Here is a 19,280-nt window from a genome sequence, read left to right on the forward strand (position 1 = left end):
ACTTAATAAAGTATTGAAATTTCCCAAAGAACTACAATGTTCAAATTCGATAATAAATTTACTAAGTAGATGAGATGACATCTCATCTTTATTTTCATTCACCTTATCATGTATCTTTGGCTATAATTTTTATCCCACACTTGGCTTACTTGAAACATTCCCTAAACAGCAAAACAAATGAAACCCATCTACTTGTGTTAAAATACAGTTAACAAATAAACTAATTATATTTGCTGATTTATTCCAGTTAGTCCAAATCAAAATGCAAGGCCATGCAAAAAGCCGTGTTCTCTAAGGACGTCCTGCTCCAACTGTACAAGCAATGGCATGGAGTGTATGTGGTGCAGTAGCACGAGACGATGTGTTGACTCCAATGCTTATATCATTTCTTTCCCATACGGACAGTGTCTGGAGTGGCAAACTGCCACCTGCTCTCGTAAGTATTTATCCAGAGTGACTTTTTCATTTAAAGGCATCATAAATTGAACATTTGAAGAAGTTTTCGAAAGATGCGAAAAAAGTGTTACAGTTAACTGTTTTCAAACCTATTGGTGGTCTAAACCCCACACTTAAGTTATACTGTCATTTTGAAATCTGCTAATTATTTTATCCTATATATTTACATTTTGCCTTGTTTGTGGTCTCCCTAACTCTGAGTCTGTGTTGCAGATAGCGTAACACTTTTCGGAAGTTCTTGTTACTTCAAGGATCACATACTGCTTTGTTGTGCTTCTGTAGTGTTCGTTAATCTAGTACAGTTCCCATGGCTTACACGACTGTGATAGTTTTAAAGAATCTATAGCAGTTGTTTTGTAAGTGGCCCAACTTGGATTTGTCTAATTCTTTTCTCGTGATAAGATTTAAGTTAAGCATTTTTTGGCGAGAATATCAAGCATACTACGAGGGGTAGTACATCTACTATAAATGAAGGATGCAGTCTTGGCATCACATGGAGAGTCATGTCAGCAGGGCAGTGCTGGACTTGTTGTAGGTTTACTTCAGGAGAAGATCTTGCCCCTTGCTGGTCTCATGTTTTGTAAGGACTGTAGGGGGAGGATGCACTTGACTGAATGTATGATATGGGTACTGTGTGGTTATGAGCGGCCTTTCTTGCAAAGACAAAATTTCATCAGGATGCTGCTGCCAAGGGGATTGCACAACATTACTGATAGCACTTGGTGTCCTTCTAGGCATCTGAGGTCACATGCAACTTTTGTTTTTTTGTTTGTTTTTTTTTTTTTTTTTTTTTTTGGCTTGGGAAGATGTAGAAGCTACTGGTCTCAGCTCTTTGCTAGCAAAAAATATGGTTTATCTTTCCACAGTCTACCTCTGAAACTGGAGCTCACCAAAAAATGCCTTTCCAACAGGGACATGAATTGATTAGTCTGTTCAGATTTGTAATAAGAAGATAGGAAGGATTATTTTTACTTCCATTGCTTCCACCTGCTTTTCAATGTTGAATCCATTCATTCATGCCCTACTAATTGGGGTCTGTACCTCCTGTGACTGATCCAGACTTTATAATTTTTTTCGAGAATAATATGCTCTGCAGGTGCCCATGAGTCCCCATTCCACAACCACAGTTAGTTGCAGAATCACCTTAAACAAGTTGGAGTTCAAGTGTATATTCATCCGGAAATCCTTTATTTAAAAAAATCAATGAATGTAAGAGCTGGTTCTTTGAAAGAATTAACCAAATTGATAAACCCCTGGCCAGACATCTCAAAAAGAAAAGAGAAGGGACCCAAATAGATAAAATCACAAATGAAAGAGGAGAGATCAAAATCAACACCACAGAAATATAAACAGTTATAAGCAAATATTACGAAAAATTACATGCCAACAAACTGGGCAATTTGGAAGAAATGGATAAATTCCTAGAAACACACAGTACTAAAACTGAAACCGGAAAAATAGAAAACTGGAACAGACCCATAACCAGCAAAGAAATTGCATCAGTAATCAAAAATCTCCCAATAAACAAGGGTCATGGACCAGATGGCTTCAGAGGGAAAGTCTAGCAAACATTTAAAGGGGAGTTAATACCTATTCTTCTCAAACTGTTCCAAAACATAGAAATAGAAGGAAGACTTCCAAACTCATTCTACGAAGCCAACATTACCTTGATTCCAAACCAGACAAAGATCTCACTGCAAAGAATTAAAGGCCAATATCCCTGATGAATATTGATGCAAAATTCTCAACAAGCTATTAGCAAATCATATTCAACAGTACCTTAAAAGAATTATTCACCATGATCAAGTGAAATTCATTCTTAGGCTGCACAGGTAGTTCAATATTCACAAATAAATCAACATGACACATCACATTAATAAAAGAAAGGTTAAGAACCATATGATCCTCTCAATAGATGCAGAAAAAGCCTTTGATAACGTATAGCATCTAATTTTGATAAAAATCCTCAACAAAGTAGGGAGAGGTAGAATATACCTCAACATCATAAAGGCCATATATGAATTATAATATTCTCAGTGGGGAAAAACTGAGAGCCTTTCCCTATGGTCAGGAACAAGACAAGGATGTCCACTCTCACCGTTAGTATTTAACATAGTACTGGAAGTCTTAGCCTTGGAAATTAGACAACAAAAAGAAATAAAGGCATCCACATTGGCCAAGAAGAAGTCCAACTTTCACTATTTGCAGAGGACATGATGCTATATGTAGAAAACCCAAAAGATTGCACCCAAATATGGCTAAAACTAATAAGTGAATCCAGCAGTCGCAGGATATAAAATCAAAATGCAAAAATCTGTTGCATTTGTGTATACTAATAATGAAGCAGCAGAAAAAGAAATCAAGGAATCAGTTCCATTTTTAATTGTACCAAAAACAATAAGATACCTAGGAATAAACCTAACTAAGGAGGTAAAAGATCTATACTCTGAAAAGTATAGAACACTTATGGAAGAAATTGAGAGGGTACTAAGAAATCGAAAAGCATTCCATGCTCACGGACTAGAAGAACAGACATTGTTAAAATGTCTGTACTACCCAAAGCAATCTACACATTTAATCCAATCCCTATCAAAATACCAACGGCATTTTCCACAGAGCTAGAGTAAACAGTCTTAAAATATGTACACTACATAAAAGACTATAAAAGACCCCAAATAGCCAAAGTAGTCCTGAAAAAAAAAAAAAAAAAGAAAACTAGAGGGATCATGAATCTGGATTTCAAGCTGTGTTACAAAGCTGTAGTCATGAAGACAATGTGGTATTGGCACAAAAATAGACACATAGAGGGGCTCCTGGGTGGCTCAGTTGGTTAAGCATCTGACTTCATCTCAGGTCATGATCTTGCATTTTGTGGGTTCAAGCCCTGTGTCGGGTTCTGTGCTGACAACTCAGTGCCTGGAGCCTGTTTCAGATTCTGTCTCTCCCTCTGTCTCTGCCCCTCCCCTGCTCATGCTCTGTCTCTCTCTCTCTCTCTCAAAAACAAAATAAACATTAAAAAAATTAAAAAAAAAAGGCACATAGATCAATGGAACAGAATAGAAAACCCAGAGATGGACCCACAACGTTATGGTTAACTAATCTTCAACAAAGCAGGAAAGAATATCCAATGGAAAAAAGATCTTCTCTTCAACAAATTGTGTTGGAAAAACTGGACCACTCTCTTACACTATTCACAAAGATAAATTCAGTATGGATGAAAGACTTAAATGTGAGACAGGAAGCCATAAAAATCCTAGATGAGAACACAGGCAGAAACCTCTTTGACCATGATTGGAGCAACTTCTTACTTAGACATTTCACTGAAGGCAAGGGAAACAAAAGACATGAACTATTGGGACTTCATCAAGATAAGAAGCTTCTACACAGCAAAGGAAACAATAAAACTAAAAGGCAGCCTAGAGAATGGTAGAAGATATTTGCAAATGACATATCTGATAATTTAGGATTAGTACTCCAAATCTATAAAGAACTTCTTAAACTCAACATCCAAAAAACAAATAACTCAGTTAAGAAATGGGCAGAAGACATGAAGAGACACTTTTCCAAAGAAGACGGCCAACAGACACATGGCCAACATCCAGATGGTCAACAGACACATGAAAAGATGCTCAACATCACTCATCGTTAGAGAAATACAAATCAAAACCACAGATACCACCTCACACCTGGTAGAATGGCTAAAATTAGCAATACAAAAAACAACAGGTGTTGGCAAGGATGCAGAGAAAGGAGAGTTCTCCTGCACTGTAGTTGGGAATGCAAACTGGTATACCTATTCTGGAGAACAGTATGGAGGTTCCTCAAAAAAACTAAGAATAGGACTTCCCTATGGTCCAGCAATTGTACTCTTAGGTATTTACCCAAAGGATACAAAAATACAGATTCAAAGGGGGTACATGCAACCCAATGTTTACAGCAGCATTATCAACAATAGCCAAGTTATGGAGAGTTCCCAAATGTCCACTGACTATGAATGGATAAAGAAGTTTGTGTGTGTGTGTGTGTGTGTGTGTGTGTGTGTGTGTGTGTGTGTGTATTCCTGTGTGTGTGTGTGTGTGTGTGTGTATAATATATATATATACACACACACACACACACAGGAATATTACTCAGTAATCAAGAAGAATGAAATCTTGCCATTTGCAATGATGTAGATGGGGCTAGAATGTATTATGCTAAGCAAAATAAGTCAGTCAGAGAAAGACAAATAGCATATGATTTCATTCATATGTGGAATTTAATAAACAAATGAATATATGGGAAGGGGGTGGAGAGAAGAGAGGGAAACAAACCACGAGGGCCTCTTAATTATAGAGAACAAACTATGGGTTGAAGGAGGGAGGTGAGTGGGAGATGGATTAGATGGGTGAGAGGTACCAAGGAGTGCACTTGTGGTGATGAGCACTGGGTGTTGTACGAAAGTGGTAAATCACTGAATTTTACTCCTGAAACCAATACTGCATCATATGTTAACTAATATTTAAATTAAAAAAAAAGGAAAAAATCTAAGTTGTCTTCTTTGCTCACAAATCTTTCTTGTATTCCATATCTTCTTTCTCATTTATTTTCCTTTTGGAGAACAGTCTTCAGTAATTCTTTCCAAATAAATTTATGGCTAGTAATGTTTTTGAGTTTTTTCATGTCTAAAGTGTATTTTTTATGTTCATGTGAATGATAAAGTGGCTGGATATGTAGTTCTAAGTAATTCTTTCCTTAGACCTTGTAGCATTTGGTGTTGTGAGTGAGAATTCTCATGTGAATTTGATTTTCATTAATTTTTGGAGCCTCTTTTTAAAGAAATTCTTTGAGAAATATAAGATTTTAAGATTTTTTTCTCTTTATCCTTGGCATTCCAAATTTTACGACTCATTTCAATTCAGTTTTCCATTAATTGAGTTGGATTTTAAAAATAGATTCCCATTGGCTCTTTGAATCTGATGAGTACTTTCTTTATGTGCTAAAAATGGTTTTTAATCATTAGATTGTTTTTTTCCTATTTACTCTTTTTAGAAATCTTAAAACAGTTGTTGGAATTTCTAGATAAATCTCAGTATGTCTTAAATTCACTTGTTTTTTCCATCTCTTTGTTTGTTATGATTCAGATTCTTCTTCCTGGTTTTTTTTTTGGGGATTTGTATTTATTTAAAGTAATGCTTTTGAGAACCTTGTAGTTCCACTATAAAAACTGTAACTGCATTTTTTGAGAAGGTAAATAGAACATGATTAACTACTTAAACACAGGTAATGAATTGCACCTTCACCACTGATGAACTTGATTACAATAACTGCTGTTGGTAGGGTTGTCCGCTAGGGGTGTTAGATCAGTTGTCAAGTTCTGCTTTTATATCTTTTGTTTTTGACTCTTTGTTTTCTTGATTTTGATTTGTTGAGAATTTTATTTTCAACTTTTTGTACTTGTTCTTGAGCAGTCTAGCCTGCTGGAATTTTCTTTTCCTTGGGTCTTGTCTTTCACTGTTGGGTCTGTTGTCAGCCTTGCCTTCTCTTTGGCCATCCGAAACCCATTTGCGCAGCTGATGTCCAGTAACAGTTATGTTTGTTCCACAGCCCTGTAAATTATATGCCCTTTATTCATGTGGGAAGAAGGGCATTGTACTTTGCTTCAAGGAGACCCTGTATCTTTTGGATGTTGTAGTAATCTACTCCTTGTGAGAAACAAACTCCTTCTCTATTATGTCTTTCTTTTCCCTGGTTTTAACCAGCAGACATTTAATGAGCAATGAGGAAATGCCAGGAAATAAAATAGAGATTGGGAATACAGATCCTTGCTCAAAATCTGAGTGCTAAAAGTAGCTGAGTGTTACTGTTTTGCAAATATGTCAGCTTATGGGCAATGTTTTTGTCATATTTTTACATTTAACTTTATATCTTTTTAGTATTATATGTAATGGATTTATATTGTTTTTTAGTACATTTGTCTAGTCCTTCACTAAACGTTTAACAGTAGTAAAAGCATTCTTATAGTTATAAATAAAACTATATTAGAAATGGTATAAATTTTATGTTGCTCTCAGAAATTTGTTTCAGTGGTATTTGAGGTTTCCTAGTAAATGGAACTTGAAGGAAACTGTTCTTTGCTAATGAGAAACAAATATGGGTTTTATAATATTCCCTAGTGTTTTTCAGTTATAATATTGTCATATTATTACTTAAAATTCACAATTTGAAGAAAGAAATATGTGTCTTCAGACACATTTTGCCTAATGTTTTCTGAGAAAGCTTTGTTAATAACTGCAATTATTAATAATTTATATGTTTATCTTAAAATATTTGTTATTCTATTTGTGAAAATGAACTTCAAGGAGATTATTTAAAGCAATAATAGAAGATTTAGTTCTTAATATATAAATGTTCAAATAAAATGTAATTAAATTGATACAGTGAAAATGGAATAATAGGAAGCATGAGAATATAGTACACATCTGACAAATCTGTATTTCTTTCAGTATTTGGCAGGTTTATATACATGTTCAATTTAAACATTTTTTTTTTCATGGAAGTTAGGGAAAGTAATCTTTTAAAAATTGATTACAATTTATTTTTTAGATCAGTTTTAGGTTCACAGAAATTTTGACAGGAAGATATAGAGAGTTCCCATATGTCCTCTGCCCCCACATGTGCTTAATTCCCCCCACTGACAACATCCCCCACCAGAGCGGTACATTTGCTACAGGTGATGAGCCTACATTGGCAACATCACTGTTGCTCAAAGTCCAGAGTTTACATTAGGCTCCATTCTTGGTGTGCTACATTCTGTGGGGTTTGACAGTTGTAGAATGGCATGTATCCATCACTATAGTATCATATACAGCAGTTTCACTGCCTAAAAATCTTCTGAGCTCTGCCTAGTCATCCTTCTGTCTACCCTAACACCTGGAAATCACTAATATTTTACTGTCCCCATAGTTTTGCTTTTTCCAGAATGTCATATGGTTGGAATCATACAGTATGTAGCTTCTCAGATTAGTTCCTTTCACTTAGTAATATGCATTTAAATGTCCTTCTTGTCTTTTCATGGCTTGATAGCTTATTGACTAGTATTCATTGTCTGGTTGTACCACAGTTTGTCTACTCACTACTAAAAGAAATCTTGGTTGCTTTTGGAAAGTTTTGACAATTGTGAACAAAGCTGCAATAAACATCCATGTGCAGGTTTTGATGTGGGCATAAATTTTCAGTTCATTTGGGTAAATATCGGAAAAGTGTTATTGCTGAACTGTATGTTAAAATGTTTAGTTTTGTAAGAAACCATCAAACTGACTTTCAAAGGGGTTGTATTTTGCATTCCCACCAGCAATGGATGTTTCTGTTCCTTTGCATTCTACATATTTACCAGCATTTGGTGTTGTCAGTGTTTTGGATTTTGGCCATTCTAATAGGTATGCAGTGGTATCTCGTTGTTTTAGTTTGCATTTCTCTTGACATATGATGTGGAGCATTTTTTCATTCTTGCCTCTGTATCTTTGGTGAGGTGTCTGTTTAGGTCTTTTGTCCATTTTCAACTTGGGTTGTTTATTTTCTTATTATTGAGTTTTAAGAGTTCTTTGTGTATTTTAGATAACAGTCCTTTATTAGATGTGTCTTTTCTAAATATTTTCTTACAGTGTATAGCTTGTACTTTCATTCTCTTGACAATATCTTTGCAAAGCAGAAATTTTAAATTTGAGTTTAAATTTTAATGGAGTCTAGTTTATCAATTTTTTTTTCATGGATTGTGCCTTTGGTGTCATAACTAAAATATCACCAAACTCAAGGTCATCTTGATCTTGTATATTATTTCTGGGAGGTTTATAGTTTTGCTTACAATGCTCATCTGTTCTTGCATAATGGATACTTTATCCATTAGAACCTTTAGCATATTAATCATAGTTGTTTTAAATTCCTGGCCTGATAATTCCAATATTCCTGCCATTTCTGATCTGATGCTTGTTCTGTCTTCTCACATTTTTGTTTTAATGTTTATTTATTTTTGAGAAAGAGAGCATGAGCAGGGTAGGGGCAGAGAGAGAGGGAGACACAGAATCCAAAGCAGACTCCAGGCTCCGAGCTGTCGGCACAGAATCCTATATGGGGCTCGAACCCATAGTTGTGAGATCATGACTTGAGTCGAAGTCGGACGTTTAACTGACTAAGTCATGAAGACACACCTTCACATTGTTTTTTTGTCTTTTGGTATGCTTGTAATTTTTTTCTTGATAGCCAGATATGATTTACGGGTAGAAGAAACTGCTGTAAATGGATAGGTTTTTAGCATTGCAGTTGTAGAGTATGGAAGGAGCAGAAGTGTTCTATATATGATTAGGTCTTAGTTTTCTTGTGAAATTGTGCCTCATATTGTGGACTTCACCAGTGCATCTCAGTTTTTTCCCCTTTCTCAGGTGGCACATGATGGTCAGAGGGAGCTGTATTTGTGTATCTCTTTTCCCACGCGCAAGGCCAGAGCAGGCTAGAGTTGGATATTTCTCTTTAACGGGTCAGTTAGGCTCTGATAAAAACCTCAGTAGTTTAGGCTCTGTTACATAGTTTTTCCTGGCCTTGTTAAGAAGAACAGAAAACGCTGGCATATTTCAAAATATCTTCGCCTGCTGGAAGCAGAAGAAGGTTTTTCTTTGATGTTCACTGGGAGCACTTGGAGGTAAAACTCACAGAAGTGTGTGAATGCCCCATGACTGGGTCCTTCTGGGAATTTTAACTCTCAGAGTTGCCCACAGTGAGCTTCCGTAGTTCCTTCCCCTGGCACTGTTCCCGTAGAAGTTTCAAATTTGGTATATTACAATTCTCTGTATCCTCCTCTCTGTCTCTCCAATTTTCCGCAGTGATTTTCCCTGTGACCCCCTCTGACAGATCTAAGACGAGTTGTTGACTTTTCATTTCGTGCTGCTTTTTACTTTTTGTTTGGATGGAGTGGTAACTTCTGAATCCATGACATGCAGGATCAGAAACCAGAAGTCTCCAGTAATCATCTGATGGCATAATTTCTTACAGATTGATTTTTAAAATTCTTACACATTTCAAAAACCATATTGAATGTTTTACAACTTAATTTTTCAAAAAGCCCAAAATAAATAAAATAAAAATGATTGGGGCGCCTGGGTGGCGCAGTCGGTTAAGCGTCCGACTTCAGCCAGGTCACGATCTTGCGGTCCATGAGTTCGAGCCCCGCGTCAGGCTCTGGGCTGATGGCTCGGAGCCTGGAGCCTGTTTCCGATTCTGTGTCTCCCTCTCTGTCTGCCCCTCCCCCGTTCATGCTCTGTCTCTCTCTGTCCCAAAAATAAATAAAAATGTTGAAAAAAAAAATTAAAAAAAATAAAAAATAAAAATGATTGCTCTAATTACTTGTGGTTTACACACAGTCTCGCTACTATTCATAACTTAGAAAAATAGCATAGCCTACAAAATCTTTCCTGTATTATTGTCTAAAAAACATTAGTTTTTGTCAGTATTTGAATCATTATTAAATACTAGAGATGGATTTTCCTGTTAATGTTTCAGCAATGCCCGTTGCTTTGTTGTACTCTTGAGTAAAAGGAAAACCGACATTACCTTATGCACTAATTTCATATGTAAAATAAAATCTAACAGAATAAAATGTTGCTCTGAGCATGACATTTTGTAACCTGTTATTAAAGCCTAAAATCAAATAAATAAACGGAATTAGAAGATTACTAGTTTGTCAATCAGCCAGTACAAGAAACTGGGCCTTCTTTCATCTAAGATTTCCCCAGCTGTTTGGAAAGCATTAACAGGAATGCTTGAGAATAGTTTAGATTTACTTTGTGTGTAATGCTTCTTCAAGCCATTTTGTTGGTTATATACCCTTAAAAAGAGAGTCCTAAAATAAAATTTACTTTCCATAGACCATAAATATAAAACTAGATTTATTCTGGGTGAAACCTAGTAGAGATCTACTTCAAATCATCACATGATAGTAAATAATTGGAATGTCAAGATAACATACCCAATTTTATATTTTTCATTATTTCCTATTGGTTTTGTAGCAACTTTATATAAGACAATTAGAAACCAGAAGACAATGAGAATAACCCAGTCAACAATACTGTGGGGTAGCTACAATTATATATATAAGAGACATATTTCAACGCATGAAAGCTAAGGGGGTATGGTACTATATGAAATGTTCAGTTATCTAAGGATCTTTAAGTGATGTACCATTTAGCATTGTGTGTTGCCGAAAAAAATGTAAATTTTAAAAGGAAGCATGTTCATGCTAATGGATTGTTTGTTTACAAAAATAACATTATCCAGTTGTAGTCAATGGTTCAGTGTTCTTCCTTTTTAAATTATTATTAAAGAAATAGAGGAGACAGTACTTATTTTCCAATCTGAAATGCTCAGCATGCCAAAAATTCTTAATAACAAATCATATTATAATTGATGAATTCTTTAACCAATATTCTATTATCCCTACGCAGTTCACTGTATTGAGTTCCTGATGTTCACTGAGAAGCTTGTGCCTTTCTTGTTTGCAGCAATCTGAGGAACATTTTTCGTTTCCAGTAATAACAAAACACTGAGTGGAAATTAAGTTATTACCACCTTAAGAATGGAATTTGGTTTACGAGAAATTACCACTTCCCCCCTCTAGTTTTTTTCTAGCATGTGGCTAGAAGAAACATCATTCATGATGTCTTGTACCTCTGTCACCGTCGTCTATAGGTAAATAATTCCCAGGACAAAGAATGCCTTTTCTAGCAAAATGTCAATAAAAGTAATGAAAGAAAGTCTCAGCCCAATATAGGATACTCTGTGAATTAAAATTTTAAAGCATCACATAGTAGCTATGGTATATATAATGGCAAACTATAATATGTTCATCCTTGGAAAAGATATCACAATATTCATAACATTGCTGAATATTATAGATTATTCATAATTTAAACAAAAAGTTTGAGCTTCAGCTCAACCTTTGAATCTTGGAGGGATATTCTGCAGCCCTGAAAATCAGTAAAGCCTTTGCTTGTTGCCTGGCTGAGGTAGGGATCTGGTGGCCATGTTCCCATCCAGTTTGACTCTTTAGGTGAGATTGATTAGGTAAATGCTAGTATCTTGGACCCTTGGGAAGAACATCGTCAGTGAAAGGCAGTACAAATGGGGCTCAGCTATCTCAGGGAATGGGCAGGCAGCCTTTGCACTGGACAGTCACAGGCAGATGCAGAGTTTTTCCTTGAAGGCCTTTACTAGGCACAACAAGAACAGCTAACATGGCTCTACATCACAGACAATGGCAAATGTGGTCTGTAGGCCCCTGGATCCGCTTTGAGGCAAAGTTCTCAGGAATCTTGAAGTGCTGACTTCATTTTTCTCTATGTCATGGTTACCACACACCCTTTTTCACCTATTTGTTCATTTATCTCCTCTTTGTTCATGATGTATGTTTTACTTGCTTTAAGTAACTGCTGACTCTTTGGTATTATTACAAAAAGTGTTTACATTAACTACAGACAACTTTTTATATTCTTTATTTCAGATCATACTTATTTTTCCATTAGCTTAAAATTCTATTTGAATATAAAGTCATATAACATATTTGTTAATGTTCCTGTCATGCAGCTCAAAATTGTTCCGGATTGAGAACCTGTGGGCATTGTTTGGAGCAGCCTGGATGTGGCTGGTGCAATGATCCTAGTAACACAGGAAGAGGACACTGCATTGAAGGATCTTCGCGAGGACCAATGAAGCTTGTTGGAATGCACAGTAGTGAGATGGTTCTTGATTCCAGTCTTTGTCCTAAAGAAAAGAACTATGAGTGGTCCTTTATCCAGTGTCCAGGTAATAAAAATGTGATCAGTATGATTTCAGTTTGGAAACCAAGAATGATTTTGTCTTTCTTATAATAAATACTTAGAAAAACATAATGGGACTCAAATTTCACCGATAAAAAAATATTCTTCCCTATATCCATCGCTGTTGTGTAGATGGCATTCTACACACTATGTTTGGCACAATATATTTGGCTTCATATGAAAACTGGACTCATGCCCGTTTTCTACCTTGTAGTATATAGTCTTTTATTGTTCATAGTTTTACGGTATGTTAGAATTCAGAGGCAACGCAGAAGATCCAGGCAAACTTTGTGCTAAGTGTGAGAATGTTTTAAATAACATTTGTGATGGAATCAGCTGGCCTCATTATGAATACCATAGGATTTTGAAAGTTAATAGTTTTCAGGTTTTTTTCCATAGGAAGTCTCTTATGCTAAATAAAAACAACCTTCTTGAAAGATTACTTATTCAATATATTTTTATTGAGTGCCTACTATGTTCCAAGGGGCATTTTAAGTGCTAGAGACACAATTATTAACAAATTAGACTAAAATTATTCCATTCACAGAGCCTAGTTGAAATTAATAAAATTAATTCTATACACATGCATATATGAGGTTAAGTGCTGTTAAATAAATAAAATGCTATTAACTAAAGTAAGGAAGGGGAATAAGGCTTGCAATTTAAGAAGGTGGTGAGAGAAGAGCTCACTGAGAAATAACAATAAATACTTCATATAGATGAGAGAATGAGTCATAGGGATATCTGGGGAAAGTGTCTTAGAACAGGTGACATCGTAACACAAGGATAAGAGAAATAGTTTATTTGGGAAGTGAACCTAGGAAGCACAGTTTAGGGAAGGGAGAGTTTTAAAGAAGGGAGAAAAACCAATAATACTAATAATGCCAATAATTACTAATCCGGATACTATACTCGGAAATTTGGACTCACACCCACTAGGGACCTACGAGGACCATGTAGAATGCTCCTCAGAGTTAACCTGCTGAGGGACTGGAAGGTGGTGCACTTATCTGTGGCTTCTCATCCTTCATTGGTTGGGTGATGCCTTTGGAGGTACTGTGCTTTGGAGCTGTGCCAACAGTCTGGTTACTAGCTTGCCCTGGCTAGTGAAAAGTAGAGATATTGCAGAACTTGGTTTAGGTGAGTCACCGACGGTGTGCTGTACTGAAACCAGATGGACTGAGGGAATGTGGTGCAGAGTGCAACAATACCTGCTGCATAAACTTTGAAATATATGAAAAGCAAAAAAGAACAAATATTGGTTTGTAAAACAACATGATTAAATCTTAAATGCTTTTTGCTTAGTGAAAGAAACCAGACCCAAAGGCTACAAGTTGTGTAATTTCATTTATAAAATGATCTGGAACAGGCAGAACTGTGGGGATGGAAAACAGATCAGTTATTTGCCAGAAGTAGTAAAGGTAAGGATTAATTTCAAGGGGGCCTCAAAGTGGAGTTTTTGTGTTATAGAACTGTTCTTTCTGACACTGTGTAGGTTGATACATGAATCCATGCATTTGTCAAAACCCATGTTTTACACCACAAAGAGTGAACTTTCCTGAATGCAAATTAAAAAGAAAAGTCACCTAGAATGTCAGGAGACCCTAGGGTGTAAAGTAAAATTGTGACAAGTAAATTTAACTATATTACAAAAGCCATAACATCATCAAAAATAGGAAAAAAAAAGGGCTGACCTAAGTAACTTTGGAAAACAGTGTTTTGACTTAATACCATAAAGCTAAAGAAAAAAAAAAACTGTACATAAAATTGTAATCTGATTAGTAAATTTGCTTATCATGTGGTATGGGTTAACAATTCTAACAATACTTTATGTGTTTACTAGGTTTGGAAAATAAATTGTATTTTAATGTAAGCCAAGTTTTCCACTGTCAGAAAAAGAAATTAAAAATAAGCAAGGAGTGAAGACTACAAAGAACCCTGTGGTATTGGATTAGGGTCTGAGCTAACAGCATGAATTCATGTTTATTTTAATATATACACAAAGAGGTACATATATACACACACACAAAGAGGTAAATATAGATATATGTGTGTATACATAGTTTAGGGTATACATGTATTTTCTAGTTCTGTTTGTCAAGACAGTCTAGAAGCCATGACATCCCAGAAGCAAAAACACATATAGTGCCTATATCTTGGTTTTTAAATACTGTTTTCCAGTAAGAGACTCTTAAAAACTGAGAACAAACTGAGGGTTGATGGGTGGTGGGAGGGTGGGGAGGGTGGGTGGTGGGTATTGAGGAGGGCACCTGTTGGGATGAGCACTGGGTGTTGTATGGAAACCAATTTGACAGTAAATTTCATATTAAAAAAATTAAAAAAACCCTGAATATAAATAAATAAATACTGTTTTCCAATGAGAGGAACCAGGGCTCTATGGAGAAATGGTTAATTCTAGGGCCTGGATTGGGAGAATACATGATGATCCTGGAGCATTGTTTGGTGCCCCAAAGTAAGAAAGAGCTTAAAAAAAAAAAAAAGAAGAGGGGATCATGATCATGCCAAAGAGACACAGTACCAACCTAAAAGAATTCTCAGGGGAATGAAGTTTGAACAAAAAGTAATGATTGTATTGGGTTACAACTCAACAGAATAATATCCATGAATCTAAACTGATGTAAATTGATTTAATAAGTAATAAATGGGTGAAAATGAACACAATTCCTTACAGAAGAATTATAAATAATAAATGTAGAAGGAGTGAGAAAAATTTAAAAAAAATCACTATTAGAAACCCACAGTAATACTAGCTGTAAGATAATCCACTTATGTTGAAATTTGGGAGTAAAACGATACGGAGAAACAGGGTATTTGTGTAGCTTTAAAGCTTTGGTAGTCACTTCTCGTTTTGTTTTTTTTTTTTCATAGTGTTTCACGTTTTTATTTAAATTGTAGTTCGCTAACATACAGGGTAATATTTGTTTCAGGAACAGAATTTAATGATTCATCCCCTACACACAAGAACAGTGTTCATTCTAACAAGTGCCCTCTCTAATGCCCATTCAGCCACCCACCACCCTCCATCAAACCTCAGTTTGTTCTCTATCTTTAAGTGCCTCTTATGGTTTGCCTCCCTCTATGTTTTTATTTTATTTTATTTTTTCTTCCCTTCCCCTTCTATTTTGTTTCTTAAATTCCACATATGAGTGAAATCATGATCTTTGTCTTTCTCTGATTGACTTATTTCACTTAGCATAATACACTCTAGCTCCATCCATGTCATTGCAAATGGCAAGATTTCATTCTTTTTGGTGCCTGAGTGATATTCTATTGTGAGTGTGTGTGTGTGTGTGTGTGTGTGTGTGTGTGTGTGTGTGTGTGTATTACATCTTTATCCATTCATCAGTCAGTGGACATTTGGGCTCTTTCCATAGTTAGGCTATTGTTGATAGTGCTGTTATAAATATCTGGGTACATGTGCCCCTTTGAATCAATATTTTTGTTTCCTTTGGATAAATACTTAGTAGTACAGTTGCTGGGTCACAAGGTAGTTCTATTTTTTAACTTTTTGAGGAACGTCCATACTGTTTTCCAGAGAGGCTGCATCAGTTTGCATTCCCAAAAACAGTGTAAGAGGGTTCCCCTTTCTCCTCATCCTTGCCAACGTCTGTTGTTTCTGGTGTTGTTAATTTTAGCCATTCTGACAGGGATGAGGTGGTATTTCATTGTGATTTTGATTTGTATTTCTCTGATGACGAGTGATTTGAGCATTTTTGCATGTGTCTATTAGCCATCTGTATGTCTTCTTTGGAAAAGTATCTATTCATGTCCTCTGCCCATTTCTTCACTGGATTATTTGTTTCTTGGGTGTTGAGTTTGTAAGTTCTTTATAGATTTTGGATACTAATCCTTTATCTGATATATCATTTGAAAGTTTCTTTTCCCCTTCCATTGGTTGCCTTTTAGTTTTGTTTATTGTTTCCTTCTCTGTAAAGAACCTTTTTTATCTTGAAATCCCAGTAGTTTGCCTTTGCTTTTGTTTTCCTTGTCTCTGGAAACATGTCTAGTAAGAAGTTGCTATGGCTCTCTAGTACTGTGTTAAATAACGCTGAGAGTTGACATCCCCGTCTTGTTCCTGACCTTAGAGGAAAAGCTCTCCGTTTCTCCTCATTCAGCATATTAGCTATGGGACTTTAATATATGGTCTTTAATGATATTGAGGTATGTACCCTCGATCCCTACTTTGTTGAGGATTTTTGTCAAAATTGGAAAGTGTACTTTGTCAAATGCTTTTCCTGCATTTATTGAAAGGATCATATGGTTCTGATCCTTTCTTTTATTATGTGGTGTATCACATTGGCTGATTTATGAATATTGAACCATCCCTGCAGCACAGGCATAAAATCCTATTTGATTGTGGTGAATAATTCTTTTAAGGTTCTGTTGGATATTTTTGCTAGTATGTTGTTGAGAATTTTTGCATCCATGTTTATCAGCTCTATTGGCCTGTAATTCTCCTTTTTAGTGGGGTCTTTGTCTGGTTTTGGAATCAAGATAGTGCTGGCCTCGAGAATGAGTTGGGAAGTTTCCTTCCATTGCTATTATTTGGAACAGTTTGTTAAGAATAGGTATTAACTCTTCTGTAAATGTTTGGTAAAATTCGCCTAGGAAGACATCTGGCCCTGGACTTTTGTTTATTGGGAGATTTTTGATTATTCAGTTTGTTTGCTGATTATTGGTCTGCTCCAGTTTTGGTAGTTTATATGTTGTTTCTAGGAATTTATCAATTTCTTCAAGATTACCCAATTTATTACCATATAATTTTTCATAAATTACCTTATGTGTTTATATTTCTGTGGTTTTGGTTTTGATCTCTCCTCTCATTCGTGATTTTATCTATTTGGGTTCTTTCTCTTTTCTTTTTGATAAGTCTGGCTAGAGGTTTGCCAATTTCATTAATTCTTTCAAAGAACCAACTTGTACTTTCATTGATCTGTTTTTTTTGTTTTGTTTTTATTTTGTTTCTATCTCATTTATTCTATATCTTTATTATTTTCTGTATCTTTATTGTTTCCCTTCTTCTGCTGGCTTTAGGCTTCATTTGCTGTTCTCTTTATAGCTCCTTTAGGTGTAAAGTTAGGTTGTATAGTTGAGATTTTTCTTTTTGAAGTAGTCCTGTATCCTATATACTTCCCTCTTATGGCTGCCTTTGCTGCATCCCAAAGGTTTTGAACCATCGTGTTTTCATTTGTTTCCATTTCTTAAAAGATTTCTTCTATAATTTCCTGGTTAACCCATTCGTTCTTTAGTATGATGTTCTTTAACCTCCATTTATTTGAGGGCTTTCCAATTTTTTTTTTTTTTTTTTTTTGTGGTTGACTTCAAGTTTCATAGCGTTGTGGTGTAAAAATATGCATGGTATGATCTCAGTCTTTTTGTATTTTTTGAGGCCTGATTTGTGACCCAGTATGTGATCTGTTCTGGACAGGGTCCCATGTGCACTCAAAAAATGCATATTCTGCTGCTTTAGGATGAGATGTCCTGAATATATCTGTTAAGTCCATCTGGTCCAGGGTGTCATTGAAAGCCATTGTTTCCTTGTTGATTTTCTGCTTAGATAATGTCCATTGCTGTTTGTGTGGTGTTAAAGCCCCCACCTATTATTGTATTATTATCAATGAATTTCTTAATGTTTTTCATTAATTTATATATTTGGGTGCGATCAAGCTGGGGGCATATATATTTACAATTATTAGGTCTTCTTGTTGGATAGATCCTTTATTATTATATAGTGCCCTTTTTCATCTCTTGTTACAGTCTTTGGTTTGAAATCTAGATAGTCATATAAATATGGCTATAATTTCTTAACTACTTCTGTGGAAATTATTATGTTAAACTGGCATCTGTGAGAATTCTCTATACTGTCTAGATCATTAAAATTCTTTGCATAATATGATAAGTGTGTAGAAACTCATAAATAATTTGTTGTCCTACCAAAGTGAAATTGACTTAGAGCTAAATAACAGGAGTATAAATAGGAATTTCTATATATTTAGAAATTAAGGAATCTGTTCTAATAACCCATGGGTCCTAGATAACATAATAAAAATTAAAAAAATATTTTGGATTGAGTGATAATTAAAATGATGTAATATATTAAAATTCTGTGCCATGCAGCTGAAGCAGTGCTTACCAAGAAATTGGTAGTTTTAAATGCTCACATTACAAAAGATGAAAGGCTGAATACTGTGATGTAAGTATCCATATCAAAGGTTAGGAAAATCATAAAATTAAAGCCAAATAAAATAGATGGAGTGAAATTAAAAAATAAAGGCTGGAATGGAATAAATAATAAAGATAAAAGTTGCCCTTTCCTTAAGGTCATCCCTCTGCAGAGTTTCTCCTTAACTTGCTGTGGGTAGCATTTGGACTTTGTCTAGTGTATGGTGAGTTTTAACTAGGTGTGCTTTGGTCTGCTTGTTAAAAGTGCCCTGATCTTATTTCCACCAGAGCTGAAGCATTGTAGCACTGTATGGTCAGTACACTTGGTGCATGTGGGAGAGTTTTGGTCTTGGCCAGGGCCCTGATGCTCTGAGTCTCAGGCACACTTGCCCTTTAGTAAAGAAGCACCTGCAGAGCATGGTGGGGCGGGCTAAGTGTAAGCGGCTCAGGCCTTCACTGAGGGTGCTGTGCAGCTCACTGACATCTGTTCTTGCTGATGGGCAGGGGAGAAGAAAGGCACCAGCCCTCTGTCTCATACCTGGATAGAGGAGTTTGCGCCTGCTGCTGTCTGGGAAGCCCTCACAGAAGAGGAAAGAATCTCCCCTCCTGTGCCCCAGGCTTTTGTCAGATCCCTGCCTTCACCCTGTCTGCGTCCCACCTGTTTGCTCGCCTGGCCACACAGTGCACCTGTGTTTCATCTAAGGCACGCCAGCTGAGTTTCAAAACTCCACACTTTAGGGATCCAGCACAGTGCCGACTCGGGCTGATCCTGGGGGAGGGTTTGTCCCAGATGGGAGT

At 35.9% G+C, this 19,280-nt stretch overlaps 1 protein-coding gene across 2 annotated transcripts in view; it reads left to right on the top strand.

Annotated features, from left to right (window-relative positions):
- ATRNL1 (attractin like 1) overlaps positions 1 to 19,280 on the top strand; it is a 772,750-nt gene that overhangs the window by 171,829 nt on the left and 581,641 nt on the right. For both annotated transcript variants that reach the window (XM_025917756.2, XM_086680957.1), the window contains exons 17-18: positions 248 to 436; positions 12,067 to 12,285. In XM_025917756.2, the coding sequence (XP_025773541.2) occupies positions 248 to 436; positions 12,067 to 12,285 (408 nt within the window). The remainder of the gene's footprint in view (positions 1 to 247; positions 437 to 12,066; positions 12,286 to 19,280) is intronic.

Source organism: Puma concolor, chromosome D2, assembly GCF_028749965.1.
Source record: "Puma concolor isolate L17-30 chromosome D2, mPumCon1.1.hap2, whole genome shotgun sequence".
Classification (NCBI taxonomy): Eukaryota; Metazoa; Chordata; class Mammalia; order Carnivora; family Felidae; genus Puma; species Puma concolor.